The sequence below is a fragment of the Pelmatolapia mariae genome, linkage group LG2, assembly GCF_036321145.2.
Source record: "Pelmatolapia mariae isolate MD_Pm_ZW linkage group LG2, Pm_UMD_F_2, whole genome shotgun sequence".
Classification (NCBI taxonomy): domain Eukaryota; kingdom Metazoa; phylum Chordata; class Actinopteri; order Cichliformes; family Cichlidae; genus Pelmatolapia; species Pelmatolapia mariae.
In genome coordinates this window covers 7,357,205-7,376,730 of record NC_086228.1, presented here as the reverse complement: position 1 = coordinate 7,376,730, position 19,526 = coordinate 7,357,205, and the positions used below count along the sequence as shown (strand labels likewise).

General features: G+C 40.2%; 1 protein-coding gene across 1 annotated transcript in view; it reads left to right on the top strand.

Annotated features, from left to right (window-relative positions):
* The window catches only part of col23a1a (collagen type XXIII alpha 1 chain a), a 129,841-nt gene extending 110,347 nt beyond the window's left edge, over positions 1-19,494 (top strand). Inside the window, exons 10-30 of the mRNA XM_063492300.1 lie at positions 3,753-3,812; positions 5,722-5,838; positions 9,300-9,326; positions 9,487-9,513; positions 9,636-9,689; positions 9,786-9,845; positions 9,955-9,999; positions 10,116-10,193; positions 12,320-12,364; positions 12,499-12,543; positions 12,638-12,718; positions 12,810-12,863; positions 13,271-13,345; positions 13,443-13,469; positions 13,558-13,617; positions 13,712-13,783; positions 13,886-13,912; positions 14,036-14,089; positions 14,278-14,364; positions 15,941-15,979; positions 16,282-19,494. Of these exons, the coding sequence (XP_063348370.1) occupies positions 3,753-3,812; positions 5,722-5,838; positions 9,300-9,326; positions 9,487-9,513; positions 9,636-9,689; positions 9,786-9,845; positions 9,955-9,999; positions 10,116-10,193; positions 12,320-12,364; positions 12,499-12,543; positions 12,638-12,718; positions 12,810-12,863; positions 13,271-13,345; positions 13,443-13,469; positions 13,558-13,617; positions 13,712-13,783; positions 13,886-13,912; positions 14,036-14,089; positions 14,278-14,364; positions 15,941-15,979; positions 16,282-16,284 (1,137 nt within the window). The 3' untranslated portion in view covers positions 16,285-19,494. The remainder of the gene's footprint in view (positions 1-3,752; positions 3,813-5,721; positions 5,839-9,299; positions 9,327-9,486; positions 9,514-9,635; positions 9,690-9,785; positions 9,846-9,954; positions 10,000-10,115; positions 10,194-12,319; positions 12,365-12,498; positions 12,544-12,637; positions 12,719-12,809; positions 12,864-13,270; positions 13,346-13,442; positions 13,470-13,557; positions 13,618-13,711; positions 13,784-13,885; positions 13,913-14,035; positions 14,090-14,277; positions 14,365-15,940; positions 15,980-16,281) is intronic.
* Positions 19,495-19,526: the final 32 nt, after the last annotated feature.

Genomic DNA, 19,526 nt, shown 5'->3' with positions numbered 1-19,526 from the left:
GTGTTTTCTGTATTCATCAGAGAAGGTTAAATATGTTGTTTTTGGCTGTTATATGCACATTTTGGAAACTATGTCCTTACTGCAGCTGACTCTGGAGAAAAGATGCTGTCCTTTATATGTTTTTTTTCTCTGTGTAATTTCAAAATGACCTTCCTTTTAAACCTTACTTCCAGTTTTTGTTCTCCTTTTATTTTGAATTTTTGTCTATTAGTGTTCTTCTTAAACATTCACCCTTTTTAAAGGTCATAAGCCGCACTTTCCTTTCGACTGAAACAAAGAACATACAGTACTGTGCAAAAGTCTGGAGCCAACCCTCATTTTTATCATATTTCGCTTCCAAGGAGCCAGACTGTCTTCTCATTTTTAAAGTGGTCTTGAGCAATAGCTCTCAAGGCTTTATAAAGATCTTTCAAAGTTTTTATTTGGACATTGGCTGCCTTTTCCTTCATTTTTCAGTCCAGATGTTGTTTGTTTGTCAAGCCACTTAACACTGGACCGAGAACCAGTTTTAGATTGTGTCCTTAGGCAATTTGTTAATAGCCGCCTGTCGCAAAACACATCATTTGTTCACATTTCTTTAGCTGAATCGATGAAAACTGCCAAAGATAACACAGTTTGACAGGCATAAAATATCATTTTTGCCACAATGAGGTGATTCCTACAGAAATGACGGGTAACTTGAGGCTTTTACACAGTCCTATTGAAGTTAAAGAGAAAAACAGAAGCTTGACATTTTAGAAATTTGGCTATTGCATGTGAAGCAAAGCTTTAATGTGTTATTAAGTCAGTAAATAGAAATTCTGTTAAGTAGAGCCAGAGTTACAGTCTTCCCAATGCAGAGCTGTCTTTATGCTAACTGGCTGCTGTCTGAGATGAGTGGTAACAATCCTTTTATATGATTTTTGTGAGACAGAACCACCAGTTTTAAAAGCTATGCTTGAAATTAGCTTAATGTATTTTACCTTCATTATAACTGTAGAGCTTCCTCAGCTGGTTTCTAGTCTGCTATTCACAAACTGAAAATCAAATGTCAGGGAGACTGAAACGTTTCTTCTCCGAAGTGTTTATGTCATCTGAAAACCACTAAACGGTTTATTTGTTATCACAATGCGGGAAAAATCTGGATAAATAAGGATAAAAGTCTCGGTCTGTCTATAAAACGCATACACAAAGTATTTTAATAATCCAAATCAAACGTGTGTTTACCCCAGTGTGGCTTCCCCACACACAACTGCACTGACAGCACACGAGGTTTGAGTCGCCCATCTCCAAAGCCAAAGCCAGACATGAGAAATGACGTTATTAGCAAACATTAAACCTTCACCATGTTACCTCAGTGGTCAGGGCGGTGTGCCAAAGCTCCCGTCTCTTACCCAAGCTAAGCTACTTTTTTTTAACATTACAGAGAAACCTCACCCTGCATCTGGTCTATGTTGTCAGTGCTGCCTTTTCATCTGATATCATTCCTCCCTCCATGAGAGCTCCCATTTCATTTAGTGTGGTTTGAAAATAAAACCTCTGTTCTTTACATGGTAAACAGTTTCAAATCTTTAAAGAGGTCACATACCCATGAATGGTTTTTTTAGAGCGCTTAGATCAGAATGCCACATAAAGCTCCTTCTTCAAATGAATTTTAAAGTGGGGATGAACATGAAAATGTGTTACAAGCATGTTTCTAATGGCTCTAAAATCTTCTCATAGCCATTCGTTTCTTGTGTTTATTACCACCAATATCCTTCGATCTGTCCATCCATCCATTTTCAACTGCTTATCCTAGGTCCGGTAGTGCAGGCAGCAGTCTAAGCAGAGAAACCCGGACTTGTCTCACCTTTGCCACCTCTCCCAGCTCATCCTGGGGGACGCCGAGTCATTCCCAAGTCAGCTGAGAGATATAATCTTGATTGATCAGTAGATGGATTGTAGATTAGAAATGTGGAAGTACATCTCCTATGACTTGAACCCCAGTAATGGAATCACAGAAGAGTCTACGATTATTGGAATTAAACTGGCTATTGTTTTATACCAAAACCTAAATGGAGAGTAAATATGATGTGGCTACTCAACGGAACAGTATTTATGATGCGGTTCAAAAAATTACAGAAATTCCTGATTCCTATCAAGGCGTAAGCCATTTGATTTCCCCACCTATCCTTTCAGATAGTTTGTGCAAGAATTAAATCTCTTTTGGCTTTTCGCATTACATAGTTATTCCAAATGATAAATATTGCACTTGGCCCAGGCCCTTTGCAGCTTTGATGTCCCTGGATAAATCTGCAGCCCCAAAAACCTCAAGCTTGGTTCAAATCAAACCCAACAGCTCCTAAAGCTACTGTAGATGTGGATGAGGTTTGGCTCCCTCATATAGGTTGTCACAGATACGGCTGTAGATGGGTTAGAAAACAAAAATCTCTTGCTTGCTCAGTACTATTTTTAACAGGCTGATTGTCTTCAGGTCATTACGTATGCTCATTTATCACCTTTCTGTGATTTCAAAACTGTATTCAAAGGTTCAGCTTTGACCTTTACGGGCAGATAAGCGTATGTGTGAAAACAGAAAGCAACCGCGAATCTCCGTCAATGTGCCGCTTCCTGTCAGTCCATCATTTTTAGTGCCTCTTCCAGGCTGATTCTGGTCTCAGACCAGGATACCAAAACAGGATAACAGGGTTATTAAAACAAAATGTTAAAGAACGACCAAAATCATGTGAGAAAAAGGTCATGTATAGTGTTGCGTCTTTCTCCAAAGCAACTTTTTGTTGAGTGGAGTAAAGCTGGTAGCTATTTTTCCCAAGCCTCCATACAGTTAAATCCATACGGAGGACATTGTCACTGCATGTTTAGGTTCATCTGGGGGCTGTATTGAAAGACAAGCTCTGATGAGAGTTTGATCCCCTGCCAAATCCTGCCTTTGCCTCCCTGAGAGCATCTGCAAACAGGCCATAGTGAGACGGGCCTCCAGGGTTGAATAGCCATTTGTCTTAGTATCAGCCTTAAGTCTGATGAGAACAATGTAAAGGGGAAACCCACCATGAAACAGTCTATTCTCTTATGCAGTGTTTAAGGAGCATATGCATAAGTGGTCTTCATGGTGGGAACGGTGTGAATGAGCGACTGTGACAGTGGGCAGAGAGGGGTGCACAGGCCCAGAGAGGAGGAGGTGGAGTCTGCGGTGGTGCAAAAACCTCAGCCATCCAGCCCTCACCAGAGCCTGTTAGCAGAACCTTCTCTAGCAGACTAGCAGCTCTTCTTCTTCCCCTGTCACTCTCCCACCCACCCCCTCTCTTAGATCTTCTCCCCATCCTTCCCTCCCTCCCTTGTGTTTTTGAGGGAGCTGAACCAAAGAAGCGGCACAGTGCTCCAGGCTCTGTGGCAGCAGAAAAACTCTGCTCCTTTCAGCCTGACAGACAATCAACACATTTACTGTGTTGACTGGAAAGAGCCAAACCACCACTGTTTTGTTTGGTCACAGTGGGAATGATGGGAAGGCACAAAATGTTGTGCACGCGCGCACACACACACACACACACACACACACACACACACACTACTCCAAAATCATTTTTCAAGGGTCAAAATCCACAGCTATTGGGCCTTACTTGCAGATTTTACAGATGTCTGTCTCACGATTTGCCGATGATGCATTTTATTTGCACCTGATGGGTTTTTAACTGCATATATAATTCGATTTGAAACAGCTGCAAACATGACTGTAATGCTGCGCTATCTTGTTCACCTTTTCCTCTTCTCTTCAGGGTCCTCCTATGTACGGCACACATGCAAGCCTGCACAGTAATCAGATTCTCACTGTTAAGGTTTGTGCCTCCTAGAGAACTGCTGTCGGACTGCTGTGCTACCGCTATCCCTGCAGACAGAGGAGCAAAACACCTCTCTTGCAGTTTTTCCCCTCCTTTCTTTGTGCTTAGAGCTTAAGAGGCTGTTGAACTCTTATCTGTTTTTCCTGCAGCATTTGTTTTCATGAACTCTGGACTCACGGTTAACAGCGGACCTCTGATTTCCAACTTATGTAACTGACGCTCTTTTCGTGCTCATTTTAATCCACTCCATGTCCTCTTCTCTCTTTTTTCTGTATCCCCTCTCCTTGTTTTCTCCCCTTTCTTTTCTTTTCATCACTGGTGCACCCCTTTGCATCGTAGATGGTTTTCCCCAGAACTGACCACGGCTTTCTCTCGAGAGAGCCGACCAACAGCTTTCAGAGACTCTTTCTGAAGGTAGACCACAACTAAAAGGCATGTGTGCTTTTTCTTTTGTTTCCTTAACACTTTAACCCGCTTTTCCTTTTCGCGTTCTGACTAGCGTCTTCCCTTCTTTCCCACTTTTTCCACATTCTTCAGTCATGTTGCATGAAATTGATCTCGTGTTTCTTGTCTTTTGGTCAACTAAAAATTTATTGCCATGAATGATTAATTAAAAGTGTTTATATTCAGAGCTCCAAAGCATTTTGAAACATAGGAAAACATCTTTGGAAGATGAGCCACCCACACAGTGTAGAAATGTGCGGTTCTCGTTAATCTTACTCCTCAGTCTCGAAAACATCACTTCATCACTTTGGTTCAAGCTCGAGCCTAACAGGGACATAATAATTATCAGTGCATAGGAATGAGGTTCTAGTCTGCTTTAAGGCACTGGTTATATCATTTTCATTAAAGTGTTTTTGACAAAGCAAACCATAATGCATCACATGTCTGTAAGGATGGGAGAATAGCATCAAAGTGGAGACAAAACTGGTGCCTGATTTAGCCTAAATAGGCAGTGGGATGGTGGTAATTTTCAGTTAAAAAAAAAAAAAAAAAAGATGGCATGCAGTATAAATCCAGTGATCAGATGTATTTTTCACTTACAAATGAAGTTGTTTTGCCCACATGGATTTGTTTGAAATGTCAGTCTAACTCACCAGATAAAAACTGTTCTTATTGGCCAGTTCCTCCTGCTGTTGTCCTTTATTACCAGTGCCCTGGTACAAAACCACACTAACTAACAAGCTGCATGCCAGTAATTGCAAGTTAAGTTTGAGGGATTTCTGCTCATAGCACAAAGCATATTTAAAGCTTTTCTTAATAAATGTGTTTGTGAGATCCGTGGCTTACAGTGACCCACAGATAATTATCACCCAACTCTGCAGCTTCCCTCAGCTCTACAGAACTTTGGAGAGTCTTTTATCTCCCTGTTTTCTTACTTTCACTCTCTGTTCTCTCACTGCTCTTTCCTGGCAGTCGTTGCGTCAAAATGAGAAAGAAAATGTAGGCCCCCGCGTTTCCTCTCAAGCACCAAACAGCAAACAGTGTTCTCAACTAGCTGTTAAACATATGTGGAGCATTTAGCAGATAAAGAACCAAATATTTTTCTGAGGAAACTCAACTGGGTCTAAAATACGAGGGAATTTTGCAGTCATGTTTATCAGGTGGAGCGAAAGGCAACTGTAAATAAATGTTGGGCAAATAAATAAATAGATTAAGGATTATACACCTTGACTGCCCACACAGACAGCTGCAGAAGCTGAGGGGTAGTTCTTTGATGTTTGCCGTATAACCTTAACAGGTCGCTGGCATGTCAGTGTTTGCTTCTGTTGCCAAAAACAAATCAGTTAATGGGGGCGTTTAAGGAGTTTTATTTTAATATATTACATTATCGTGTGTACTTTTATTACAAGTTTGTAGTTGGTAGTTTATTTTTGCGTTTTTTCCTCTTCTTGTTTTTTATCAGGGTGATCAGGGTCAGGCTGGACCTGCTGGTCCTCCCGGTCCCCCAGGTCCTCCAGGTCCCCGTGGCCCCCCTGGGAACACTGGAAAAGATGGACCTCGTGGTCTTCCCGGAGAGCCAGTAAGAGCATCTTTTTATCTCTACCCCTCTTCTTGAGCTAGCCATCGTTTCTTTACATTTGGCTTCTAAAGAGCCAGACTCTCTTGTTATTTTTCAAAGTGGTCTCGAGCAATAGTTCTCCAGGCTGTCTGTAGGTCTTTCAAAGTTCTTCTGTGGACATTGACTGCTTTTTCAGTTATTTTCAGTGCAGGCCTTTTACCTGACAGATAAAAAAAAAAACACAGTTTGTTCAAATTTCTGTAGTTGAATATATGAAAAATGCTAAAGGCATAAAATAACACTAACAAGGTGATTTCTAAAGAGCTCTTAGCTAAAAACTTGGCATATCCCAGCATGGTGTGCGGTGTGTTCTTAAAAAAATTAGAGGCAAAAGAAGAAGTGACAGGCGTAAAAAACGTATCTAAAAGAAATGGAAAAAATCCAGCAAACCTGGCACAGGACCTGAGAGACGCATCTAGCCATTCACTGAAGACTCATCAGAAATGGTCTCAGTCGAATGGTGGCTGTCAGTAAGCCATTCTTAAGAAAGAAAAACAGTTAAAAAAGGCTGAGGTAAATTATACAAGAACTTAATTGAAAATAAGTGGCAACATGTCGTATAGAGTGATGAGTCCAAGTTTGACATTTTTGGTTCATATCATCGTCAGTATGTATGGAGGAGGTCAGCAGAGAGGAACAACAGTGAGTGTCTACAGCCATCTGTAAAACACAGCGGAGCTGCAATTAAGCCAGCGGTGTTGAGGATTTCATCAAAACAGACGGCATTATGAACAATGCAAAGTACAGTCAGATTTTGATCCTTCATGCAATAAAAAACCTGAAAGGTTTCTGACTGGGAATGCCTTCATTTGTCAGCATGACAAAGATTCCAAACACACTGCAAACGCAGTAAAAGCATACCTGGATAGAAAAACAAACAGTGGAACACTATCAGTCATGGATTGGCCTCTTCAGAGTCCAGACCTCAGCAGTATCGAAGCAGTGTAGGCTCATCTTGACAGAGAACAGAACAAAAGTTCTCCAAGAAGCCTGAAGAACTATTCCTGAAGACTGCTTAAAGAAATGACAAGAAATCTGCCTAAGAGAGTTCAGGCTGTGTGAAGAATAAAGGTGGCGATACCAAATATTGACTTTCAGGCTTGTATTTAAGTCAGTATTTCCATGTGTTTGCTGAAGTTTCAATAAATCACTGCACGTATTTCCCATTTTCCTTGTAAAATATGAAGAAATGATGGGTGACTCAAGACTTTTGCACAGTACTATACAAGAGCCAAATCCACACTGACTCAACAAAACAATGCCCTCCCACCCCCACTGTAGCTCTCCTCTTACTCTATCCCTTCTGGCTGTCAAACTAAGGTTGCACCACAAGCAGCGCAGCCACTTAGAACACCTCAGTCATCAGTGGCTTTGTTACTCCCATCATACTCTTTAACCACAACACTGTGACAGATTGCAAACTGCGTAGCTCCAACCTGTAAACGTGGAATCCTATACATGTATTTAAGGGGTAAGGGTGTACACAGCAAATGGCAATGAACCCCTATTCTCATTTTTCTGGGATTTGCCAGCATGCTGTGGCTTACCTAAAGAAGTCCCAGAATAGCAAGTCTACTCCTGGCCTCATCTGTTTTGTGTAAGTTAGCGGCCACAAAGTTCTCCAACACCCCCCTTTCCAAATCCACATTCTCCCACCCTCTTACCACAACTGTGTTGCTGTGCACGCTGAAACTGATATGGCACTGCGGTGAGTTCATGGGCAGTTTGCCGGTCTCACCAAACAATAGTACACTCCTCGCCTGTGGCCGTTTTCGTTTCTTAAAATTAACTTTTTGCTTCCCAGGGTTTAGTTCAGATGCAGCAAAACTTGCAGCTGTGGTTATTGAATTGAAGAGAAGGAGACTATGAAGGTAATTTTTGTTTATTCAAGTGTAGGAATGAATGCGCTGTTACCCTCAACTGGCACAAGAGGACAGCAAGGGATTCAAGTGAAAAATGTTGGTTTCGGTGTGGGTCACTTGAGAACTGCTGAACCAACAGCAGGGAAAGCCAGCGCAGCTCAGAAAATGACAAAAAACAGACGGGTCGAAGAGAAAAGGGGGCCCATCCTGTAACCTAGTCGATTGTAAATGTGCTCTTCGAGTTGATTAAAGGAGTTGCAAAACCCCAAAACAGCAAAACAAAGCACAGAGGTTTGCAGAGAGCCACTCCATGTTGTGGGCAGATGTCTGAGAGGGCCGAGCGGGAGAAAGTGAGCGAGACTGCCAGCCCTGGTGTCCTCAAACCTCCATCGTTTTTTATCTGTTATATAGAATGAAATGTCTCATGCTGTCGGGTAGCTCTGTCACCTTAAAGTAAGAAGGTACTGGGTTTTAACCTTCCGATCAGCAGGGTCTACATGTTCTGCCTGCATGGCTTCCCACAGGTTAATTGTCAAGTTAATTGGCAATTGGTCGGTTCGGGTGGATTGATGAATGTATGGATGGATAGATGTTGTTAAGGAAATATGATGAGAAAGAAAGAGCAGTGCCAAAAAGATGAAAGTAAACAGTAGGAAGGATCGCCATGACACTTTTTGCACGCAGGCCAGCTGGAGAATATCTAATCAGCTTCTACATATTACTGAATGGAAGGCTAACAACCTTCAATTTATATCATGCATTTATTAGGGTCCACTGGCCGATCATGTAAACACAACTACTTGATAGTAGTGTGTGTATCTGTGTGTGAGGAAGCAATGGAGAGAGAGGCTCTTGCACAAGAGCCCTCTAAGCTGTCTCCGCCATGAATGACTTCATAGCAGATGTTTAGCTGCTTCCACCTGGCTCTCACAGACAGTCGCTAAAAAAGATCTTTTTAGCTAAATAAAAAATATGTTAGATCATTGATGGACAGAAGTTTGTGCTCACTGGCTTAACGCTCATCAAACACAGGCTTCAGTTTGAAGGCTTCAAATTCAAATCCAACTGCAAACAGAATAAAACTTGTTTAGTCTTCTGTTGTATGAATGGGCGTCAAAGCAAAGAAAGAAAACTCTCTTAATGCATTCTTAAGAGGCATTTTGCAAGTCTCTTGAACCTTTTTTGGGGAGGTCGACACGCCATAAGATTGATCTTCACTGCTGACACGGGAACACCGCTGTCCAACAAGTTAGACCGAAGTTGGGTTTACATCTGGCTGTTGGAAAGGCCAAAAGAGCATAATTTTCAGAATTTTCCTGCTTATCCATGCATTAGGTAACCAGTTGTGGCCTGTATTGAAGCATCTGTCTTTGTTATTTTTCTCTGCTCATCATTCATCCATTTCCTGTAATTATTCTCTAAACAGTCCAGCTCGTGCTGAAGGAGCTGAAGTCTACAGACTGCCTTGTATGCCTTATTGAAAAGTGACATCTAGTGGCCAAAAAGGTTCATGTTCCTGAAGTAGATTCACCTCATTAAATGGTTCCTCTGTCCTTTCAGGGTTTTCCTGGTCGCGATGGAGCTGAGGTGAGCAGAGTTCACACTAAGCTTAAAGAGTTTGTTTCACATTTTGTTTGGTTTACAGCTGAAGCAATTTGGCTTTTGCTGTTTGAGTCTTTTTAGTCGGAATAATTTGACTATATCTGAAAAATTCATAATTTATTTTTTTAATATATTTCCACCTCAGGGGCTACAGGGACTGCCTGGGAAGCCGGTAAGACTGCTAACAAACTATTGATCTTAACTGAAGTGTTGCCATCAAAGGGCTCAAAAGCTGTTTTAATATAGCCAGATATTTAGCTCTCTCTGCATTTAATGGCTGTTTTGAATTGCTAGGGAGAAGATGGGCAGCCTGGTTATCCAGGACAACAGGGTCCCCCGGGGGAAAAGGTAAAGCCGAGCTTTACTCTACCACTCTCATGTCTCTGACATGGATGATTTTAAGTATGTTTCTATGTTTCTAACCTTTAATGTGCATTTAAACAGGGCGAGCCTGGGAGTGCAGAAAAAGGAGAGCGAGGCATGGATGGACTTCCAGGATTAAAGGTAAGAAACATATCTGAAATTGTTTTTGAAATAATAATGATCAATAATAATGCTAACAATTATGCTATGAAAGAGTTTTACCATAATATGGTGTTCATGGCACAAACAGGGTGACAAAGGAGAAAGAGGAGAGCAAGGACTACAGGGAGCCATGGTATGTTATTTGTTATGCTTAAGAGCCAACTCTGTCCTTCTGTTATTATGCCGAGCCATCTATGTATCTCTATATTTATATAAAATATTCCTACATTATTATTTTTTCTGCCTCAGGGTTTTCCTGGTGAGAAGGGCACCCCGGGCGCTTCAGACATCATCGACTTCAATGGGAAGCTTCTAGATGCTTTGCAGGTGAGTCATATTCAAGTGTCTGTGTCAGCGACACCGGATTCATTCAGCCGCTTATGACTGAATTCCACATAAGGATTGAGGCAGAGCTTTTCAAAAAAAGTAAAAAACACCAGAGCTGGCAGTGTGGTAAAAAGAAACCAAAAACTGAACATGTCGCCATTTCTCCTCGACAGGCCATCAACACCATCAGTGTTTCGGTAATCTGCTGCTGCGGTTGCTGCATGTTTTTGGCGGTGTGACCAGTAACTAACACCAATGCACAGATTTGCATCTAAGCATCTCTTGTGTATTTACTGCATCGCCCGCTTTCTCTTGCTAATGGGTTTTGTTTGTGTTTGTAGATGCCCTCAACAAAGAGCGTTGGACTTCATATGTATTGGATGTCACTCTAGGGGCCACATCTAAAGAGCATTACTGAGTGTCCCAGTTTTCCAGAGTCTCTTGTGTATTTGTTTGGGACATAAAAAAAAAGCACAGCCCTTACAAATAAAGCACAGCTGTGCTATCAGATGACACGCAACCTAAAGAGCTTTGATTAATTATGCAGAAAAATCAAAAGCCTTCTGTGTTTTTATGGCATGTATGTGTAAAATATGTGTCTGAAACCTACTACAGGGCAGCATGGTGTGTTTTACTTTGTGCTAGCATTGCTCCACATAGAGAAGGGAGCGCCACACTCTCAACACAGTCTCACATCACTCTCTTCAGACACAAGCTTCTTTGATCCCGCTGTACACCGCAGTACGTGCTACTGGCAGATGGCTCTCTGAGAAGTGGAGCATGCATTTGATTTAAAACAATTATGAACCAAGTCCCCCTGGAGCTGAGCTCCTGCATGCAACAATCAATACAAGCAATATAAGAATGTTGCAAAGGGATTGGTGAAAGCATGGACCCGAGATCTTATCGGAAGCTCTTTGCCATTGCGGATTAGTTGGCACAAATTCACACGCGGGGCTCCACGGAGCAGGTAGCGCTCACTGGCCACCCACCTTGTGAGTTGATCGCTTGTTTGTGTGAAAAGCAGTGTTTCATGTGCTTGTTGTGAAATGTTAGGTGATGATGAATTTGATTTAAAACAATGCTAAGATGGGTTGTTTGTCACTGTCAGTCATTTTGCAGATGAAGAGCATTCACTTTCCAGTGATCGAGTGTCTGGGATCAAATAGTTGCTTGTAAACATCAGTTTCCATGGCTTTAAAAGCTGAGAACAAACAAGTTAGAAACTGGAAAATGAATCGTACACCTCTGGGAGGCGACGTGGGTTTTTTCCTTTTTATTGCTTCAAGATGACCGGAGCCTTTACAAGGAGGAATAACAAGTGTAGCATTGTGAATATAAAGATTAAGTGGAGTGATTTACAAGAGCTATCACTCATAGCATAACGGCGGAGCTGCATGGGAAGAATATGGCCTATTACATATATGCACGCCATTCTTCATTCATCATTAGGGTTACTTAAAGTCACATGAATGTTTTCTCCAGCAGTCCCATCATTCAGACAATCACAGAGAGCCGTGCCAGGCTATTGTGTAGCACAGACCACATTCAGAGCTCTTTTACAATCTCTGTAAGATAAAAATTGCTTCAAGTTGGTTGTGATCAGCAAAAAGGAATGAAGGAAGGTTTTGGACTTGTTTACTGTCAGGCCTACATTGTGAATTATAGCATTTTGTGTTCACGATTCAGGCCTTTTATAATGAGTTACCAGCCTCACTGTGATAAACAGTGTGAGAGTGAGCGGATAAAAAATGCAGAAGATGTCTAAGGGACTGTCTGAAAATTGCAGCTCTAATTAAAGCTGTTATAGTGTCATATTTTTATATGATGCATATGACTATTTGTAAGAGAAAGACCTCCTTAGCTCCCCACAGCTTTATAGCTGCTTTCAGGTCTTGGTTTGATCTGTTTGAGTTTGGTCTCACAGCTCGCACGAGCAATTTTATCCACCAAGAGAGGCAGCTGTTGTTAGCACGCCAGCCCGGCAGCAAGTGACACACAAAGTCGGTGACTAGCTGTAATCAGCTAAACCAGAAAATCAGTTGCTGCTAGGTTAATTTAGTATAACACTGGTCACGCAACAAAGCTTTGTGCTCATTTCTTTTATTCTGCCTGTTTTTCTCCAGGGGCCACCTGGGCCACCAGGACCTCCAGGACCTCCAGGGGAAAAGGTAAGCCATACAGCTGCAATTGGCTGATATTTATTGTTTGATAAATACCCAAAACATGCTAAGCCTGATTTTGTAGACAAAGTCAGATATATTAGTCCACCGAGTGCATCTTCCCTCTTTTTGTTCTTCATCAGGGTGAGCTTGGGTTACCTGGACCAGCAGGAGTTGACGGGGAGAAGGTAAAGCATGCTCCTTTCTTTTTTCACTACTTCATATAGTAGTCAGTGGAATGTTTAGCATCATGTGCCTTATTAATCTCTTCTTCATCTCCAGGGAGCCAAAGGTGACATGGGTGAGACAGGACCTCCCGGCATGAGAGGAGAGAAAGGAGAGATGGGTCTCTCTGGGCCTACTGTAAGTAGCGACAGTGACTCTATTTCACTAATAACACAATGGTGACAACTTTAAAAACAGCTGAAAGTTAATCCTGCTCTTTGTGGCTCAGGGTATGGATGGACAGAAAGGAGAAAAAGGCGACTGCAGACTAGATGACAACTTGGTTAGTATGAGTATGAAATACATGAATCCTCTGAAGTTCATTACAGATTGTTGCACCTCCAAACAGTCAGTTTAAAGGGAAATATATTGTTATTTATTTGTTATTTGCATGTTTTGAACCATCTGCTTCATTGCTTTAAAGAACTGAATAATGTTCACACTCATTGATGTAGATTTTACTCTAGTTTTAAGTTCTTCCCAATTGATTTTCATTTTGGAAATGAGTGAGAATAATAATCTAAAGAAGTAAACACATGAAACAGTCTGAAATTCTCTGGTTACTTTGAGGAACGACTATACAAAGTTTTGAATTTAGCTGAGAAACTAAACAGTGGTGGCTCTCGACCACTTTTTTGACTTAATTTATATGCTTTTCTTCTTGTTTCCACTTTTTCATTGGTGCTAAAGGTTCAGATGATTTCCCAGCCAGGCCCACCTGGGCCACCAGGCCCACCGGGAGTACCTGGGCACCCTGGATCCATGGTGAGTACCTGCAGCATAACTTTATATCATTTCAGATAAAAACAAGTCCAGTCAGGTCTGTAGTTTGCAAAGACTCACATCACACAATGTCCTACAGGGGCTGCATGGAATGCCTGGTCCTAAGGTAAGCTCATTTATCTGTATGTGATGGAGGCTGATGGCAGCTGTATGATGCATTGTCTTGTACTCAGTGTGGCTTTGCTGTAATGCAGGGTGAACCAGGAGTGGGGATAAAGGGAGAGCAGGGAAACAGTGGTCCTCCTGGATCCAGAGTAAGTGATAATGGGCTTTATTATTATTCTAACGTGTTGGTCATGGCTCAAGAACTGGGCATGATGCAGTGATGAATGTGTGCTTTTACTGCAGGGATCAGATGGCCTCCAAGGTCCACCTGGGTCTCCAGGCTTAGTGGGCCTTCCTGGTGCCAAGGGAGAGAAAGTAAGGACACAACAACCTTCATAAAAGTGTTTAATAGATCTGTTGTTCGTTGCTGGTTTATTCATTATTTAAAAAAAAATCTTTCTCAATGTGTATTTGCAGGGAAGACTAGGAGAGCCTGGACTAGATGTGAGTTTCTTACTAAGAAGAACTATACATGTTGACATTTTTTATCATAGTATCTTCAGTTTAAATAAAGTCTAACATATATTGGGTAATAAGTTCCCTTATGGATTGTGGTTATGTATCCAGGGTTTCCCAGGCCTGAGGGGAGAAAAAGGTGATCGAGGCGAAAAAGGAGACAAGGTAAGTCCAAACAGATTCTCAGTTCTCCTCCAGCTTATCGCATCTTCCTCCTTCAGTTTTTTAACATAGCAACAATAATGACTTACTTAAACTGCTTAAACTATTTCCAGTGTATAAATGGGCTGTCTTCATTAGCTGCATGTGATAAGTGTATTATGTTGTTTAACTGTTGTCCTCATCACTCCCAGGGTGACAGAGGAACAGTAGGGAAGAGAGGTCTAAAGGGCCAGAAGGGTGAACAAGGTCCTCCGGGTCTGGACCAGCCTTGTCCTGTGGTATGTCTCCTCCACACATGTACACACAAAGACTTTGCAGCAATGCTGATTTACGTACTCCCACTTTCCTCTAGCTTTTTAGTTTAAAAACACTTAGCATATATCTTATCTCTGTTTCACCCTTTAACTGCTTTTCTGAACTTGTTCTTCTATGCTTTAAATGTCTAATCGGCTCCTGCTGACAGGGGTGCGATGAGTCTAAAGAGCAGTCTGTGAAGGCAGCGGTTTCTTCTCCTGCAACTCCTCCTCTTCCTCCTTCTGGCCCTGAGGGCCCCTGTCCTCTGGTACAGTATCTTTGCTTCTTTTCCCCACTTCTCTCTGATCACTGCAACTGATGTTGGTGTTGACTGTTTAAACGCTTCTTTAAATTTTGGTCTTTTGGAGGGGAGGTCCATTTGGTCCCAACTCTGGAACATATACACTGACATTTACCAACACATTGTTCATGTGGGTCTGGCATAATAATAATAATAATAATAATAATAATAATAATAAAGAAAGGCGTTCACAGATAATAAACAGCAAAACTGTCTAGGCCTGATCAAGTCAAAAAATGTAGAGCTAGCTATGAATTTGTGAAATATACACACAATGCCAAGTTCCAGAAATGCAGAACTACTTACTATACTTGATTGCAAAGAAGAAAACAGAAGAGGAAAAAGCAGGTGTAATCAAGAAAATAATAATAATTAATAGTTTCATCAGTATGAAGGATCGTGCAAAATCAGAGCCACAGACGGACATTTGGTAAATGCTGACAACGAGTTACATATGAGACATGGTACAGTTCTTATAATATAACTGTAGCTTGTTGGCATAGTTTTGCTTGGAGACTAGTAATAGAAGGAAACATCTAGCATATACACTATATGGCCATGGAAACCCATGCCAGGAAGTTCCTGGTGCACAGTTTCTGTGCTGATGTTAATGCCAGAGGTTTGGAGCTCTGCACTTACTGAGGAAACTTTTATGTGCTATGCAGCACAGCACTCAGTAACTAACTTTATATGGTCTGACACTTCCTGGTCAAGTTGCCATAGTTCCTAAATAATTCCACTTTACAATAATACCATTTATAGTTGATGAAGACATTGCATGAACTGACTGCGGCATCTTACTCAGCAAGCTCTTTACAATGACCAAATATTTCTAAAAGCAGATTGCATGGATAGGTGCATTTTATCACACATCTTTTCAGAGATAAAGAGGTGTGTCCCAGTACTTCTGTCAAGATAGTGCACCTATCCAAAGCGAAGCTAAGTTAACTGGACTGCTGACTGTACCTCTTATTTAACAGATCGACCATCGTGTTATCCAAGTATTTCTCCAAATATCTAAATGTTCATTTTAAATGTGATAATAAAAGTCATGTGGTACTTAGAAATCTGGATTTATTAGAGTAACATATGACTTAAAATCAAAACAAAAGTAAAATTAGATTTTTAATATAAGATGGCTGACCGTGAAGGCACACCAACCAACATTAAAATCAGCAGCGTGCAAATTCTTCAGATGCGGGGAAGCATGCATCACTGGACATTTTCACGCTTTTTTAACTTCTGTTTTCACCTTGCAGGGACGTGACGGGCTACCCATACCGGGCTGCTGGCACAAGGTGAGTGTTAAAATTTCGAACATGTTTTTTTAATCATTTTATTAACTTATGAAATCATTTCCAAATGGTTTTGATACAGCAGAGAGTGCTCTGGGGGAATGGCTAACAAAGTCAAAACATATGCTTAGTATTATTCAATGGAATTCATATTTGTTGGCTTATTTGACACAGGAGCATTTTGTAAGTATATTACAGTCTGTGTGCGATTTTGTAATTGCAGAGCATGAATATCTGAATGCAGTAGTTATTTGCTCATTTTAATTCTTCCGCACTAATCAGTCTTTATTTTTCTTCTTTTGCAGTGATTACTAACCAGCAGCATGGAATCTGTATATATTGATGTGGTATATATTGCAACAGAATACTATGCCAACAACCCCACTCCCTTTTTTCCTTTTTTATAAAATCCTATTATATAATATATTGAGACTTTGAGAACAAGGACATTTTTGGGTCTACAGTATTAAAAAAAAATGTTTAAACTCGAGATCCGGTGTTGTTGTTGTGAAAGCATCCGTGCTTTTGAAGAAACTGACGTGACGTGGCCATGAGACTCTTAGTTTGGAGGACAGTCCAGATGCCATTGTTGGAGTAGAGGAGTGCCTAACTAACAAAGTCTGCCTTGTTGCCTGATTGTCGTGTGCGCACTCGTCCATTCTCACAGGATGGATGGATGCTTGGACGGATGGACGTTATTTCGTGGCGGATGCAAGAGTGTGTTGTCAGTACTCTCTTGTCCTCTCTCTGTTTTTGTTTTGAAAGGAGGAAATGGCAAGGCAGAAGCTCAAACGCAAGCGTCTCTCTCAGCCCTGAAACGGTGCGGGGCCCGGTTGGAGTAAGGACACGTAGACACGCAGAAATCACAAGGGGCTGATTTGCTTTTTGCAGCAGAGCCGGCCATGTAATGCCCCTGTGTCAAACCGGACTCTCACATCCTCCGACATGGAATCTCTCCAAGAGGACGCAAACACTGCGTTTCCACATTCACCTCAGAGGGAAAGATGAACCTGCTTCTGGTGATGTTTTGTAAAGGCTTGAGGTTTTTTGAGAGTCAATGATGTCACTGGCACATAAGGAAGGATTTACTGTGCAGATAGTTTGAACATGTTATGGTGATCTCTTAAATTAATCTTAAGTCAGTAAGTAAGTTTTCACTAATGCATGATCATAACAGTTTTGTATAACATGCTATCAGCTTGTATGACTTGTGGTCCCTCATTGAAACCTCAAAGTGCATTGATTTTTACATACAATAAGCATTTTTTAAATGAACAAGCCACTCAGAAATGTTAGTCCACTTTTTTACGGCTGACGTTTATGATGACTTGTGCCGTTTTGTTTTATTTTGGTATATTTTTACCTATCGCCAGTCTCATTTTTCCATTCCTGTGCATTACCATGATTGTGAGATGACTAGGTAGTGAAACTTTAAGGTCAGATTTGAAGGAACCATTAACAGTATTCATGATAAACCAGTGTTTCAGTTGCTTGACAAATGATTGCCAATCTTGATGCATTTTGACTGATTGTTATATTTTAGTCACAGAAAGAAAGGAAAAGATGTTTAATTACTGCTGCCAGTCTTTCCTGGACAACAGTAGACGTCCTTGCTGCTGACTTAAATGTTTGTTGTTTGTTAGATAGCTTTGAATCAATATTATTCATGGAATGCAGGACTAACGCTCTAAAGAAGAAACCTTTAATCAAACATGCACACAGCAGTTGTTTTGGCGGTAGTTTCTTTTTCATTCAGTAACATCTCAGCACAGTAGTTCTAAAGTCTTTGCAGTCAGATGACTTCAACTAGTTTGTTGTGGTTTTTGTAATACATTTTCCTCAGACTTACTCATTTATTGGTGCTTAAATACTTTTGTGTACTGTTCAAATAAAACACAGACACGCACAAATGCACACCTTTTAAAGAACTGTAAAACAAATGGTGAAATGGTAATCTGTGTTGGCTTGGACACTATACACAGGACTGATAATGCATAGGATCAATATATGCAAACATATACGTATTAATGGAAAGTGATGTTGAAGTTGTCTACGCATTGATATTTGTAATGCAGTATTACTATTACTCAGTAATGATCTTTTTGAAAGGCAAAATACATTTTCAGGTTAATCGTTTTTGGCAATCTACAGGTTACACTGGTTAGTTGTCTTCAGTACTATTAACCCATCACCACAGAGGCTGCTAAACATTTTCAACTAATGCTGTAATATTTCAAATGGATTTTATATTACAACAGTACATTTGTAATGCTGACTTTCTTGTAATTATAAATATCTTAATGTCCTATAACCAGGCTCACGTTATGTTCGAGTATGGTTTAGGCTGCAGTTCCAGTAATTAACAAATTTATTAGACTACCTGTCATTAAAAATCATAAATATTTTAGAAATCTCTTAAAAATGTGTTTAAAAATATAAAAAAATATATATAATGTTTGTTTATTAGGCAAATACAAACTGAATTCATGTTTTTTCTATCCAAATTTAAGCTGGCACACTGGACTTCTCTAAGAAGTCAGAAATTAACGGAGCATAACGTTAAACAACTAAAACTAATTTTTCTGTACAAGGTATGTAAGCATATAACCCTAATCTGGAATCTTAATCCAGAAATACTTACTTTTTATTACTGTTTTTATCTGTTTTGGGTAAAACTGTAAATTCGAAAATTCCTGGACAACAACAGAAATTATATTTTAGTATTAAAAATATTATTTACATAAGGTAGTTGTATATACTGGTGGATTAACCGGTACAGAAGCATAAGAAAATGATTTTGGTAATGATCAATACTGTTAATTTAGGGCAGCTGTGACATAAACCTGACACCAGGTGGTAGTTTAATAAATTTGTTAAGCATTCTTCCAACAGAATATTTCCTGTTTAAGCCTCAGATAAGAAGCTGTAACAAACCTCATATCGCCTTTTGTTTATTATCATTTTGCATGAAGTCTTTTACATTGTACCTGCAAAGTTGCATCACTTAAAACACAAAACAATTTCTGTATCAGTAGAAAAATATGTTAACTTAAATAACACATACTCAAAAGACTAAAAGAAAAGGCATTACATTAAGCTAAAACGAACTTTCTTTGGGAATCATGATCAAATGTGTGTTGAGGTTGCAGTTATGTAGAATGGTTTAATACGCAGGTTTAGGTTTTGTTTCATTGGGAAAGCTGGTAGTTATCTGCCACATTACATATGTGTGTTGATTTCTTTTGCAGATTCTATCAGTGTCTTTTTTATGGCTAAATGAATAAATGGCACCATGTCTGGATAGAGTTTGTTTTAGCAACTCTTTTACCACAGTGTTAGCTTAACTTTGTGAGAATGTTTTTGTTTGCTCTTTTTTGGTTGGGTATTTGGTTGTAAAAGATTTAAGCTATTTTTGTAATTGTCTAAAATGTATAACATAAAATCTGGTAAACTAAACATGTAGATGGAAATAAACCCTCTAGTTCTATGGTTGCTTGTCATTAAATATATCCATGTTATATTGTTCTGGTTCATTCATTTTACATTAAAA